This window comes from Clytia hemisphaerica, unplaced genomic scaffold (assembly GCF_902728285.1).
Source record: "Clytia hemisphaerica strain Z4C2 unplaced genomic scaffold, Clytia hemisphaerica genome assembly, whole genome shotgun sequence".
NCBI classification, from domain to species: domain Eukaryota; kingdom Metazoa; phylum Cnidaria; class Hydrozoa; order Leptothecata; family Clytiidae; genus Clytia; species Clytia hemisphaerica.
The window spans coordinates 712,535-727,819 of record NW_027104175.1 but is presented as its reverse complement, the minus strand read 5'-3'; the positions used below and the strand labels follow the sequence as shown (position 1 = coordinate 727,819).

Below are 15,285 nucleotides of genomic sequence, written 5' to 3'. Positions count from 1 at the left end.
AGTTGATTGTTTTTTCAAACATTTTCGCGAAAAAACAAAAAAACTGCTTGTGACGTCATAATATGGTTATTTTTACTTAACTTTTGAGAAATGCCATAACTTACCCGAGATTGGTATCAATAAAATGGGTTATTGAGAAAGAAATTGAGTAATGGGGTCACAAAAATTCAGAAATATGAGAACTTTGATTTGTATAAATTTTGCTCCACTGTAGTTCAAGAGACACTTTAATATTATGGTAGGAAGATTCTGATCCGTAAGAAAAGATGAAATTCTACAGAACTATCACTTTAGGCGTACACTTTCGTAAAAAGAAACTTTCGTGATTTTCGCCTCGAAAATTTATTAATAAGATTCGAAAACGTGATAAATATTGAACTTCTTCGAGTATATGTCAGCTTTTAATAACTTCTAAGAAGGAACAACTGTGTTTAGGTCAATATTCGTTTAAAAATTCTTGCGATATTTTCAAGCTATATGAATCGATGGAAATGGAGAAAAATGATAAAAATTCTCGAAAACGCACCTATACATAAAATGAAATGAACATTGAAGACAAATAATTAAAAATGTTTACGCATTGTTTCCAGATGTTCGCAGAGGTAACTTGAAGTTTGACATTTTTGAAAATTGAGTTGGAAATTTTTTCAATTTCTTTTTCAATCTCTCAAATTCTTTAACTTTCTCAAAATATGTATCTTTCTCCATTTGGTAAATTTCACGACCTTTCTGGATAATAACTTCAACATTTCCGAGATGCTTTCTGGCAACAGCCGTGAAACTGTAATACTGAGAGAGTTTAATTCCTGCATATCTCTTAATCCATTCTACGGCTTCATCAATGTTCTCAAAATGATCGTAAATGTATGTTGCTTCATTACTTCTGAGAAATTGAGTAACTCTGTCATGTCCCTGAATCGTTGCGAACTGTTGTTTCCATGAGAGCTTCGGCAAACCATCTTTCTCTTGTGATTTAATGAAATTTAGTACTAGTATCAACATCATGTCAGCATAAAATCCTTTACTTTCAAATTCGTTTTTCAAATCGTGTAGTAACATTTGCAAAATGTTTTTCTCTTTGTACGGGACATACTTGACCTCGACGCCTGGCTCAAGAGCATCAATAATATTTGGAATCAGATCTGAAAAGCATTCATTTTTGAAGACAATACGAACAAACTTCCGAATTTCTTGGTAAGTCTGTTGAAAGATTTCTTTCAACCAGATATTTTCCATTTCAAGAAATATTTTCAAAGCGTCAATGAACTTCTTTAGAAACATCTTGTAATTCTCAGTATTTCGCGGCTTCATGTGAGACAAGACTTGATAACAATTTTTAAAGTTCATAAGAACATTTAAATCAAGGAATAAATGCAAAAGTTGTGTGGAATGTTCCCAGTCGTTATTCTCGACCAAAAACACAATTACATTACTATATTTATCGAAATCAAAATTCTGATTTTCTCCAGCAGGAAGAAGTTTGCAGTAATTCAAAAAGAGTTTCTGAAAGTTCTTATTGGCTTTCAGCTTTTTCAATTTTTGGCGGTTATCTTCCAAGCAAAGCTCTGACAAGGTATCTGAATAAACTTCCAAAAGATTGAATGATGGGCTGACAAATTCTTTTGAGAGCAAATCATCTAGCAAGTTTGATAAAACATCTCCTTCTCCTCCAAATAAAGAAGTGATTAAATCTTTTAACAAGTGCTCTTCGGTCAAGTTTTCCAAAATGCCAAGGAAATATTCGAAAAGCTCTGTCAAAACATTTAAAAAGATTTCAGATTCTTCAGTGACTAATAAAACATCTATAGTTCTTCTAATACTGAAGCATAGATCATCTGGATCATTGAATCTTTTACAGAGATCGAGAAATATTTTGGTAACTCTGACATCCTTTGAATACTTCGAACGTAGCAAAATTTCAGAGCAATGGTCAATTTCATCATAAGCAAAATCACGGTTAGGATCCATTATTGATACTTCATCGAAGTATTTTTCAAACATCATGTCAAAAGCTGCTGTATTAGACAATTTTCTCTTGCATATATTTATAAGCAAACTTCCTAGCGTGGAGAAGTTTCCCGTATCAATCAGAGTATCGCAAAGTTCGGTGAGTTCTTTTTTGGATCTGTCATAATTGACAATAAAAATCATCGAAATGTTTGTAAATTCTTCCATTTTTTGTTCAGTGAGGTCCATGTATTCTTGAAACTGAATACTATTAGAAAAACATCTCATTAAGAACGACAGAAATGGATCACCAATTACAGCAAAATGTTCACAAAGTTTTCCCGTTAGTTCCATACTTGTTAAAATATTTTCACATGTCAAAAGAGAGTCAAACCAACTATCAAATAAACAACCGCCTTTAAATACTTGCTCGAAAATTCTAAACCACAAATCTGGCTCCGGAAGATCATCATACTTTTCAAGTTTATCGAACGCAATACAAATGACTATATCAGCGATTTCATTTATTCCACTTTTGGAAGCGATATCTAACCATTTAACATGCTGTTTCCAATAACATTTTTCCACAACTTTTTCTACTGTCTCTTTGACGTCTTCCCAAGACACAGATTTGAATAATTCTGCTATTGGTTCTTCAATGCCATCACAGATCTGATAAACGAGTTTCTCTTCGTGCTTAACTTTCGATATTATGACCTGCTTTAAATAAAGTAAGGTCAAATCAGGCATTTGAGCCTCTTTCAACAAATTTGAAATAACAACGATAGTATCTGATTGGTGTTCCACATACAAATTTGCTGGATATTCTCTCAAAAATAATCTTAAATGCTTTTTGAAATCAGGATGTGAAGTTTGTTGCTCTTCCATGAGAAATTGAATACAGGGTAATGGCGAGTAAGATGAACAAAGTGTCTCAAAATAGTGTTTTTTGGCAATGGCTATAACAATAAATCTTGAATAAACTTTTTTCATAAGTGATTCATTTGGTGTACCCCAGTCAATTGTTTCACTTCTCCCCAGCAAACTTTCTTTGATATTGATGGGAAAACTTTCCAAATATTTCATCGAGCCGTCTAGGTTGTTTGCATTTGTTACTTTGTTGATTGTTCTGGTGCCTTTGATCTCTGTAAAAAAAGTTATTTCTTTAAAGCAAAAATAATTTTTTGGAAGACAAAGAAACTCTGTAAAAAAATAGATAAATAAAACAAAATAGTGTAAGTCTACAAGCCGGAAAAACTTTCTCAAAAATGAGGATCTTAGAGGTTATAAAGAAATGAAAAACCAGGAAAGACAAAAGACATACTTTCTCCATGAGAGTTTGTTCGTGTTTCATTAGTGACAGTTCTTGTCAATTCTGCCAAGTGAAATGAAAATTGTACAGCTTCTGGTAATTCTTTGCTACCTTTTTCCATACTTCTTACAATAAATTGATCTACGCCTTTCAATGATTCAATCCCTTTCTCAATTCTGGAATTATCATTTTCCAATAGATATCCAAAGTATTGGATTCCTGATTGATGGACCTACCAAAAAAGAGTAAAAACCATTAAAAATTCTAATTAAAGATTACAAAAAGACCTTAATGTGTATGAATTCAAACCATTTTTCAAACGACATTTTGTAAGGTTTCAGGCAGGAATAGAACTGACTCAATTGAGACCCTTAATGATACAGTCATTCTTGTTAAGCAACTAGACCGGCTTAACTCTTCTATAGTCTCTAAAAACTATAATTTGAGACGAGAATGCTAATACGAGACTCCAAAGGGTGTACAGAAAAAACCTTTAAAAAATAGAAAACAATTCAATTTCTTTTTTCTTTATCTTTCATTTCATTAGACTTTATTTTCAGAAAGACGGCCAGCAACATTGAAATTATTTCTAGGGGTGGCTGGAATACAATTTCTACATAAAGGCTGGTGGTTGAAAAACTTAAAAGTAGTTACAGTAAAACCTTTGCTTAAATTAACTTTAGGGTGTAAAGAGTTGAAGACAAGAAATTTAAATCATTGAAGCGTTAAAAATAAAAAAACAATTACCATTGATAGGGCTGAATGGATTTCTTTTGTGATTTGTTCATTTTCATTATTCTCTGTAATTGAAGATAGCAAGTTCCCCAATCTATCCATCTAGAAATAGAAGATTCATGCTGGTTGACAAGTAAATGTATACTGCTTATCTTCTGTTGAATGATTGCATTTCTAATGCATCAGTTTAACCCAATTCCCCTATTCGGTGGGGAAACTAATGTTAACAGCTTCTAAAATAATAGGGCTTAGGACGTTTCGAAATCTTCGGTAAAATTCCTAATTTTCATTTAGCTTCAAAATAAAATAATTTTTGACACATTTTTTACCCCTTTGAGCAAACATAATGATATCTCTGTCAGTAAAAGTGTCATTAAAATTGACACATTTTCAGTACATGGATTTTTTATGTCAAATATATCGTTTAAACCGTAATTTATTAAATACATAGGATGAAATTAGCCTTTGAAACTTTGAATATTTTTCTAAAGCCTTATGACGAGTGACGTCATCAAAAGACTTTTTTGTCAAAAGTTACCTAATATGACAAGGATCTCATGTGTCAAATTCAACATTCAAAAAGACTAGCTAGATCAAAAGTTAAGGGGTGGTACAGGATAATACCCCCCCCCCCAGTTGTGAGCCGCCCATAAAACAAGCCAAGTATGAATGGGGTTAAACCAAAATAAATGGTACATTAAGTTGAGTTCCTTTTTTATCATATCTTAACTTACTGCAGAGGTGGCAAATGAGTTTTTGATTTCCACGTCACTGTCCAATTCACTTTCAGAAGGATTTTCATCTTCATAACTATCCCAGTCACTTTCACTTTCGATTTCGATTTCAACATTTTCACGACCATCCATCTCTACTTCAAACAAGATGATCTTTGATTGTCTGTAGGATGAGAAAAATGTCTTATTAGTTTGCTTTTTCGATTCTGTTAACAATCTTTTATCTTTTGATTAGAGGTTATCGTGTAATCTAATAGATCACTGATTTCGAATCTGACAAAAAAATAAAAACTTGAAATTGGGTTTTTTTAAATACAATATTTTCCTAAAGAGATGCAGTGGAAGAATAAAAATAAATATACAATAAAGATTAAATTAAATGAAATCAACTTACACACAACCTTTCACCTTCGCCTTTCACAGCAATATTAATTATCAATATCCATGTTTTTAGTTGTGCTTTTACTCTAAGATATAATGAACAAGAAATTGGTCAATGATTTTATGTCTAACTTTTAAAAGGAATACCTAATGTCTGAAAAAGATTTTACGTAGCTACAGAGCGTACGGCATTCTTCTTAGTCACAAGAATTTGAGCTAGAATTAAAATCGAGTGAAGTTTTTATCTCAATTTCTTTGGGAGTTGTAACAACAAAAGTATACAATATCTTAAAAATTTCTTCTCAATCAGAATCAGGTTAAAATGAAAACAAAAAACAATACTAGGAAATTTAAAAGTACATCAACTCAAGGAAGCTAATTTTCATGGAAACTTTCTGTGGTGCGGAGGGTGCGAGGGTACGAAATTGATATCTTATATTATTATATTCTGTAGAAATAATTCATTATCACGGTTTTTCATCTTCCTAAAAATTAGTCTCGATTCGAAATCAGTTCTCTCAAATTAATAAAGAATAAGAATTTACATTACAAAAGTTTTCTAGTCAATTTCCCAAAGCACTTTTTCTTGACAACGATTTCCTATGAACACAGTAGGGTTAAAATGTCACTCCCCGTGGTTGTGTAACAAAAAAAGTCTTCGAAACACCCTAATATTAAAGGCTATATTTTTCAACCTAAGAAAAACCTCTACTAGAAAACGAAAACATTTAAAGGGTAAAAAGATTCAATGAAAAACCACTGTTTCGCCTGAGTTTCCGAAACTGAATTCAAATTGAGCTCTACAAAGTTAGAACTAGTGCTCGAATTTCTTTGGTTGAATTATGTGTGTTTTTGTAGAAACTTTATGTCTCATTTGCAGATGATACCAGAGGTCTCTTGAAGTCTGATAATTTCGAAAATTTAGTCGGAAATCGTTTCAACTTCCTTTTTAATCTTTCAATTTCTTTCTGTTTCTCAAAATACTCTTTCTTTTTCATCTGATAGATTTCACGACCTTTTTGAATGATAACTTCTACATTTCCAGCATGTGTTCGAGCAACTGCTGTGAAACTGTATCCATCAGATAGCTTTACACCTGCATGCCTGCCAATCCATTCTCTGGCTTCCCTAATGTTCTCGAATCGATTGTAAACATATATTTCTTCATCATCTTTCCGGAGAAATAGAACAACTCTACTATGCCTAGGAATCGATCCTGATTGTCTCCATGTAAATTTTGGAGGACCAACTTTATTATGTAATTCAATCAAATTAAGAGCACGTATTAGCATCATGTCTGCATAGAAGTCTTTACTTCCAAATTCACTTTTCAAATTGTGCAGCAGCATTTGTAAAATACTTTTTTCTTTGTACATAATATGATCCATTCCATACTTAAGGACAGCGATAACACTTGGAATCAAATCTGAAAAGCATCCATTCTTAAAGATAATACGGACAACTTTAAGAATGTTGTGGTAGGTTGGATCAAAGATTTCTTTGTTCACATCACATCTTCCTTCAATAAAGATTTTCAAAGAATGAATAACAGTCTTCAACAGTAATTTGTAGTTCTGAGTGTTTTGTGGTTTCATATGAGACAAACATTGATAACAATTTCGAAAGTTATTTTTGATCATCTCTAAATCAAGAAATAAATTCAAAAGCTCGATAGAATGTTTCCAGTTATCATTTTTGACCAAGAACACCACTGCATTTTCGCATTTATCCATGTCCATGTCGTCGGGTAGCAATTTCACGTAATTCAAAAAGAGGGTTTGAAAATTCTTGTTGGCTTTCAGTTTTCTCAATTTATAGCGGTTATCTTCTAAACAAAGATCTGACAATGTTACTTCCATAACTTCATGTGCTTCCATGACTATTTCATTCGATAACAAATCTTTCAACAAATTCGATAACACCTCTCCCTCGGCTCTAAATAGGCTAAAAATTAACCCATTTAAGTAGTCGTTGTCTATCGTACTTAATTTGTTAAGGAAATCCTCAAAAATCATTACAAAAACCTGTAAAAATATTTCAGATTTTTTGTTGAATGATAGAAGATCTATTGTTGCTTGAATACTGTAACAAAGGAAATCTAAATCGTTGACTCCTTTACAGATTTCAAGAAACCTTTTTGTCCATTCAATATCATTTGAAAACTTTGTGCTTAAAAATATTTCAGCACAATGTTCGATTTCGTTATAAAACATATCATTAGGATCCACATCGTTCAAATATTTATCAAACATCATCTCAAAAGCTTCTGCATCAGATATTTTGCTTGATCTCTTGCATAAATTGACCAATATTTTTGCAACAACTTCATGGTTATCATTAACCAGTAGACAATCACACAAATCGGTTAATTCCTGCTTGGATCGATCATAGTTATTAACAAGGATCAAAACAGTATTGCAAAAATCTTTGGTATCTTTATCGGTGAGACCCAAATATCCTTGTTCATATACATTCTCAACAAAACATTTCATTAGAAAGGGGAGCGAATGGTGTCTAGACGGGATAAATTCACACAGTTTCCCAGTTAGTTCCATATCTTTTGTAATATCTTCACATTTTAAAAGAGAGTCGAACCAACTTTCAAATAGACGATCATTATTGAATATTTGCACGAAGATTTTGACCCATAAACCTCGCTTTGGAATATCGTCAGAATTTTCGAGATTATATAACGCAATACAAATGACTATATCAGCGATTTCATTTATTCCACTTTTGGAAGCGATATCCAACCATTTAATATGCTGTTTCCAATGACATTTTCCCACAACTTTCTCTACTGTCGCTTTGATGTCTTCCCAAGACACAGATTTGAATAATTCTGCTATTGGTTCTTCAGTGTCATCACAGATCTGATAAACGAGTTCCTCTTTATGCTTAGCTTTCGATATTATGAGCTGCTTTAAATAAAGTAAGGTCAAATCAGGCATTTGAGCCTCTTTCAACAAATTTGCAATAACAATAATAGTATCTGATTGGTGTCCCACATACAAATTTGCTGGATATTCTCTCAGAAATAATCTTAAATGCTTTTTGAAATCAGGATGTGAAGTTTGTTGCTCTTCCATGAGAAATTGAATACAGGGTAATGGCGAGTAAGATGAGCAAAGTGTCTCAAAATAGTGTTTTTTGGCAATGGCTATAACAATAAATCTTGAATAAACTTTTTTCATAAGTGATTCATTTGGTGTACCCCAGTCAATTGTTTCATTTCTCCCCAGCAAACTTTCTTTGATATTGATGGGAAAACTTTCCAAATATTTCATCGAGCCATCTAGGTTGTTTGCATTTGTTACTTTGTTGATTGTTCTGGTGCCTTTGATCTCTGTAAAAAAAGTAATTTCTTTAAAGCAAGACTATTTTTTTGGAAGACAAAGAAACTCTGTAAAAAAATAGATAAATAAAACAAAGAGTGTAAGTCTACAAGCTGGAAAAACTTTCTCAAAAATGAGGATCTTAGAGGTTATAAAGAAATGAAAAACCAAGAAAGACAAAAGACATACTTTCTCCACGAGAATTTGTTCGTGTTTCATCAGTGACAGTTCTTGTCAATTCTGCCAAGTGGAATGAAAATTGTACAGCTTCTGGTAATTCTTTGTTAGTTTTTTCAATACTTCTTACAATGAATTGATCTAAGCCTTTCAATGATTCAATCCCTTTTTCAATTCTGGAATCATCATCTTCCAATAGATATCCAAAGTATTGGATTCCTGATTGATGGATCTACCAAAAAAAATAAAAAACCATTAAAATTTTTATATAAACGAAGCAGAGGCTCAATCAGTAGTGTATTGACCCCCCCCCAGTGGCCGATTTTTTTGGGGCACCTTAGAATTGGCATTTTTTTCAACAAAAAAGGAAAAATACCCAAAAATTTTGGTGGGGAGGGTCGAATTACTCGAATCCATCCAATTGGTTTTCTCAGACTTATTTAAAAATCACATTGTGAATTAAAATCTTATCACTTTAGCTTTAGCTTAAAGGTTTTGTTAAGATAAGATTGATATTGTTTGCTTACTCATCAATTTTATTTTACAAGCTTTTTGATATTGAATTGACACAGTTGTGGAGCAAGATTGGTCAGAAAGGCAGATACTGTCCTGATATGAAACGTGTGTCTGATATGAAATAGGAACACTTATGTAAAAATAAAACCTTTATACCGGGTGCGCCACAAAAAAGTTTCTCTCTTTAGAGTGAACTTTCAATCCCGAGATCTAAAGTTTTTGAAAGAACGAATCCTTTTTCATCGTAAAGAAGAAAGATTAACTTAGATTTTGATGGGTCATTTATTAAATTTGGTTTATTAGATCAAAAGTTATGCTCGATTGAATAAAAAAGTTACTTTAAAAAAGTGCTCGAAAACGTTGAAAATCAGCCTATCAAATTAAACAGAAGCACGATCACATGATACATCAGTATTGTTGTTTTAGTCATTAAAAATTATAATTAGCTGTTAAAGTGACCTTTTGTTTTACAAAGAAAAGTAGAATTTCAACTTAAGGTAGAAAATTCTTCAGAAAATGCCAAAAATTCTGGCAAAATTAATCAAAATGCATGAAATATGGGTTGCGAGATAAATCCAGCCTTACATTGACTTTATCCAGTCTAGAACCAAAAATCTAGCGATAAACTCGGTAAAAACTAATGAAAATGATTTTCATAAAGATTATAAACCCTTTTTAGGCTTAAGTTTCAAAATTTATGCGTATAATTGCTAAGAAATGCTCTTATTCGTACAAAGGCTATCACAACTGCCAAATTTTAAAATAAAAATTTGATAGGTTGATTTTCAACGTTTTCGAGCACTTTCCGAAAGTAACTTTTTTATTCAATCGAGCATAACTTTTGGTCTAATAAACCAAATTCAATAAATGACCTATCAAAATTTAACTTCATCATTCTTCTTTCCAATGAAAAAGGAATGGTTCTTTTAAAATTTTCAGACTTCGAGAAAATTAACTTTGAAGAGAGAAACTTTTTTGTGGCGCACCCGGTATCTGAGAGTTACTATGATTGTGTTTTTATTTCAGTTTGGACTATTAAATAACAAGTGATACTTTTATTGACCTACCTGGTTATGCATTTAACACATATATAATTGATATCTACGTGAGCATGACCGTTAAACAATGATTCAGAACACAAATAGTGACGATCTATTAAAATTAGTCGTTTGTTTCTTATAAAAAAAACGTTTTGAAACAAAAATTTCATGCTCTTGAAATATTCTTTCATATTCAAGACTTTGTGAGCAAAAAAAACATTTATCTCATCAAAAAATTGAGTAATTTGACTAAGAACATTGATGTATGCTTATTAATAGTAATTCTTACACATATACATGCATTTTTTGAGCCAACAAATTTTTTTTTGCAAAAATCTTCTTTTAACCATCTTTTACGAGTCTGTTAAATGACGCGCCTTACGCGCCCACGCGCCCCTATTTATTGACGCGCCCACGCGCCCACGCGCCCACGCGCCTTACGCGCCCACGCGCCTTACGCGCCCACGCGCCTTACGCGCCCACGCGCCTTACGTGCCAACGCGCCTTACGTGCCAACGCGCCCTACGCGTCCTACGCGCCTGAAATTTCGACGCACCTTCTTAGAGGATTTTTTCATCTGCGAGTTGCGAGTTACGAGTTACGAGTTGCATTTAGAACCACGAGTTACGAGTTACTTTTTACGAGTTACGAGTTACGAGTTGCATTTTAACAAAATATAATCGCGAGTTGCGAGTTACGAGTTGCATTTTAACACACAAAATTCGCAAGTTGCAAATTGAAAGTGCGAGTTGCAAATTAAAAGTGCGAGTTGCAAATTAAAAATGCAAGTTGCAAATTAAAAGTGCGAGTTGCAAATTAAAAGTGCGAGTTGCAAATTAAAAGTGCGAGTTGCAAATCGAAAAGTCAGTAAGGGTGAAAAACATTTCTATTGATAAAAGAAAATGATTATTGCTGCTCACTATTATACATAAAAAAGAGCAAACATTCGTTTGGTGGAGAAGAAAAAAATGTACAAAAAGTATGTATTTACATTGCAAGAGTATAAAGTACTGTAGAGAAAAGTGCTCCCGTGCGGGCGGGGGTAAGAGGTGTTGTTACTAAAAAGAGTAACACAGGGTAACAGGGGGTAACAAGGTAACAGGCTGAGAATGGTGGCTCTGAGGGGTTGTTTCACCAACAGTAATTATAAGATCACGTGCAAAACGTGTACAATCATTGTCGTAATATTTTAGAAAAAAGAGAAAATCCCGCAAATTTTCAAAACCACAAACGACTTGGAAGTGCTCTAAATTTGGTTGGAAGGGTAGAGTTTTAGGACCTAGGATCTGAAGATCCAAAATTGAAATGGCCCAAAATCGACTTTCTCGCCCGAACTCCAAATTCGAAAAACGAGAAAACAAGCTAAATTCTCAATAAATTTTGACCATGATTGTAGAACAGCCCATTTGAAAGCTATTGAAGCTTGAATAGGGTGTCAATTTCTATCCTTTTGTTTTATCAGCATCAAATTTATAAGTGACAAAACCTTTGCTTGAGTTGTTTAAAGAAGCTCTATATATGACCATCAGATCATTATTTCATTAAAATAAGTGATTTTATCAAAATAAGGACAATGGAATATTTAATTAGAACTGTATCTCTAAAACTGCCTTTCCCAGTGTTTGCTTTTTGAAAATATTTATCTATTTATATCAAAGGCATCTCATTCGGTACAATTAAAATATTTGGTTTAATAAAGCTTGCAGGTATCACACTTAAGCTTGGTCCTCACTTGTTGAAAAAATCGCGTCTAATCACTAAGCGCCTGCGTCTAACATTAGACGCGCGCGACTAAGTGTTTGGAACCTCTAGTGAGTACACTCGTTAGACGCGGGCGTCTAGTGTTAGACGCGGGCGTTTAGTGTTAGACGCCTGGACTTTGACAAAATTTGTTAGACGCGTGGAACAAAAAATTTTGTTCCGCGCGTCTAACGTTCAAAGGCACCGCAATGTAAACAGAATTAAATGTCCACAAAGTTGTAAATTCTGGTAATCTTTTCATATCTTTTTCGTATTTTTTCGCTCTTTTTGAAAAATATTTTTTAACTCTTTTTGTCATAACTTTTGATCTAATGAAGCAATTTTGATATTCCAAAATTTTAGTTAAACCTTCCTCTAAACGATTTCGAAAAAATCAAGCTAATATATTTTTTCACTTTTTCGCAATTTTGAATCAAACAGGGGAAAGTTTTTTCAGAGACATCTGGTATGATGTCTCTGACAGGGATTGTTGGCTTTCTCCAGTGGCCAGAAACTTTAATGTTACAAAGAGACGTTCTCTAACTTATATTGGCTGACGCATTGAGTGGTTTTCTTGCTGATACGATGTTGAATTAGTGAGAGAAGATGCTCAAAGCAAGATGGAGTCATTCTTTGATACCGAAGAAACATTTCACTGTCTTTTAGCAATGTTTAAAACAAGAGTATTAAACGTTCCATGGATTGGTCTTTCTTGAAAAATATCTCGTACCCAAAACCACCTGCGACGCGTTTTTCTCCTATTTTGTCTTTTTCGTAATAAAAGTAGAAGGAGCAAATCTTCACAATTATCAAAGTAGCTCTCATCATCACTGCTATCCATCTTCTTTCTGAAGAGAAGCTCAAACTCATAACTTCATTTATTCACATTTCCCATATTTGAATCCTTTAATTCAAAAAAGTTCATGGTAGTGAGGACAACAAAGACATAATTTCTAGACGCATGCGCCTAAGGACTCGACGCGCGCGTCTAATGTTAGACGCGGGCGTCTAGTGATTAGACGCGATTTTTTCTATAAGTGAGGACCAAGCTTTAAGGGCCTTAAGTAGCTTGTCAATAATTTCATCAAAAAGAGTCACTTTGTCAAGAAAATGAAAGGTAATGTCCACGTTATTAAAAGCAACATTAAAAAATGTTTCTCTTGGAAGAGGCACGCGCCTAAAGTTATTTAATGCTCTGTTCATACAAAAATGAGCGAAAAGATGTGTGATTTGAGTGGTTACACAACTTTAGTCACAAAAAGTAAACAGTTTGGCTGGGTTATCCATGCTTTGCTTTGGGTTTTAAGCTTTTTTTGTCATATTATTATTTAAGATAACAGGCTCAGACTTTTTTTTAATTTGCAACTCGCACTTTTAATTTGCAACTCGCACTTTTAGATTTGCAACTCACACTTTTAATTTGCAACTCGCACTTTCAATTTGCAACTCGCGAATTTTGTGTGTTAAAATGCATCTTGTAACTCGAAACTCGCGATTTTATTTTGTTAAAATGCAACTGGTAACTCGTAACTCGTGAAAACTCGTAACTGTGGTTCTACTGCAAACTCGTAACTTAACTCGCAATCGCATATGAAAAATCCTCTAAGAAGGTGCGTCAAAACTTAAAAGCGCGTTGAAATTCAGGCGCGTGGGCACGTAGGGCGTGGCGCGTAAGGCGTGGGCGCGTAAGGCGCGTAAGGCGCGTGGGCGGTAGGCGTCTTAACTTTAACAGATCTTCTTTACCTATGATGGTCCATACATCAGCAAAAAATCAGAAAATTAATGATCCAAATTTTCACAAAGCCCAAAAAAACCCGTTTTTTAGCTGTTTTTTGGCCCAAATTTGCCCAAAAACATTTTTTTTTGAAAATCGGGCTCCGTCACATTCGAGGGTTTATAGTTATGCATCTTTGTGCAAGAAATCATAAAAAATGAAAGAGCCAATCTCGAGAAACAGCTAATACCTAGAAGTTATTGATAAGGCTCTATAAAAAAATATCAAATTGGCCAGGTTTATAAACCCCCCAAGCAACCAAATTCGTTTAAACACACATATTCTTCAAAAGTAAGCCCTCTAAGCAAAAAAAAACATCTATCTCCTAAAAAATTGAGAATTTGACTGAGAACATTGATTTATGCTTATAATCGTGATTCTTATAGAGAACATGCGTTTTTGAGCCAACAATTTTATGCAAAAATACTTGAGCCATTTTACCATGTTGGTACCTACTTTCATGAAAAAATCAGTTTTTCACAAAGTCAAAAACCGACTTTAGCCGTTTTTGGCCCAATTTGCCCAAATTTTTTTTCAAAATTGGGCCCGTCACATTGGCCCCACATTGCACCTTTGATAAAAATCAAAAGCCCTATTATTCAGCTGAGTAAAATTGGAACGGACGAACGACGGACAAACGCCGAACACAAACCAGGTAATTTATAGGCCCTCCCCCCACCGGGGTACGTCCAAAAAGTTGAAAAAGATTAAAACAAAAGCATTACCATAGAAGAGTGAATGGATTTCTTTATAATATCTATGGTTTCATTATCTTGGTTGAAGAACAAGTCCCAAATCCCATCTAAAATGGAAAAAAATCTGTATGTCGTAACAAAGCAAAAGATAAGTCTTTTGTTATCTTTTATCAATGCTGTCAAATCACTTTAACACCTTTTTTATTATATTTTAACTTATGCAGCGGGGCAAGTTTTTTTTTCGATCTGTCCAATTACTTTCAGCAGATTTTCACCCTCGCTATCCCAGTCACTTTCACTTTCGATTTCCACATTTTCATGACCATCCATCTCTACTTCAAACATGATCTTTGATCGTCTGTAGGATGAGAAAAATGTCTTTGTTTATTCTGTTGACAGTGACAGTATTCTTTTTGCTCAAATTTAATAAATTTGGACTGTAATAAACTCAAAAGGAAAAGCTAAAATAGTTTGTAATTTAAGGAATGAAAATAGAATTGGAACAATAAAACAACCCAGTGTGGGGGGGGGGCGTACGGGTTTGTCGGTGTGTCGGTATTGACCCTTTTTTGCGTCGGTGTTTCGGTGTTTTAAGTAAAAAGTGTCGGTATTTCGGTGTTGGACATGCCTTGCGGTGACGGTAAAATTGATTTTTTGGGTCGGTATTTCGGTGATTCGAGAAATACTGGCGGTGAATCTGCATATTTCAAACGATCTCATAAAGTTTTTGAATCTGCATTTCAGCTATTGAATATCTTATCTATACAAGAATTGTAGCTATGACGAGTAGAATTGTAGCTATGATGAGTAGAATTGTAGCTATAAAATAGCTATTTTTGGTAGCTACCCTGTCTCATCCTCTTTTTAAAATTGTGTGCATAATGGTGTTTCTTAACCAC

The 15,285-nt window shown here is 33.7% G+C and overlaps 2 protein-coding genes across 2 annotated transcripts; both read right to left on the bottom strand.

The window, feature by feature from the left end:
* Positions 1-430: 430 nt before the first annotated feature.
* LOC136814377 (uncharacterized) lies at positions 431-5,205 on the bottom strand. Its single transcript, XM_067070909.1, has 5 exons — positions 5,123-5,205; positions 4,729-4,891; positions 4,007-4,096; positions 3,272-3,491; positions 431-3,092 (listed from the first exon to the last, which is right to left on the bottom strand). The coding sequence occupies exons 2-5, from the start codon at positions 4,858-4,860 to the stop codon at positions 574-576; spliced, it is 2,961 nt and encodes a 986-aa protein (XP_066927010.1). The 5' UTR covers positions 4,861-4,891; positions 5,123-5,205; the 3' UTR covers positions 431-573.
* A 377-nt stretch (positions 5,206-5,582) lies between these two features.
* On the bottom strand, positions 5,583-14,744 carry LOC136814378 (uncharacterized). The gene is made up of 4 exons (XM_067070910.1): positions 14,603-14,744; positions 14,417-14,493; positions 8,634-8,853; positions 5,583-8,455 (listed from the first exon to the last, which is right to left on the bottom strand). Exons 2-4 carry the CDS (start codon positions 14,417-14,419, stop codon positions 5,973-5,975), a joined length of 2,706 nt encoding a protein of 901 aa, XP_066927011.1. The 5' UTR covers positions 14,420-14,493; positions 14,603-14,744; the 3' UTR covers positions 5,583-5,972.
* Between the last annotated feature and the right edge of the window lie 541 nt (positions 14,745-15,285).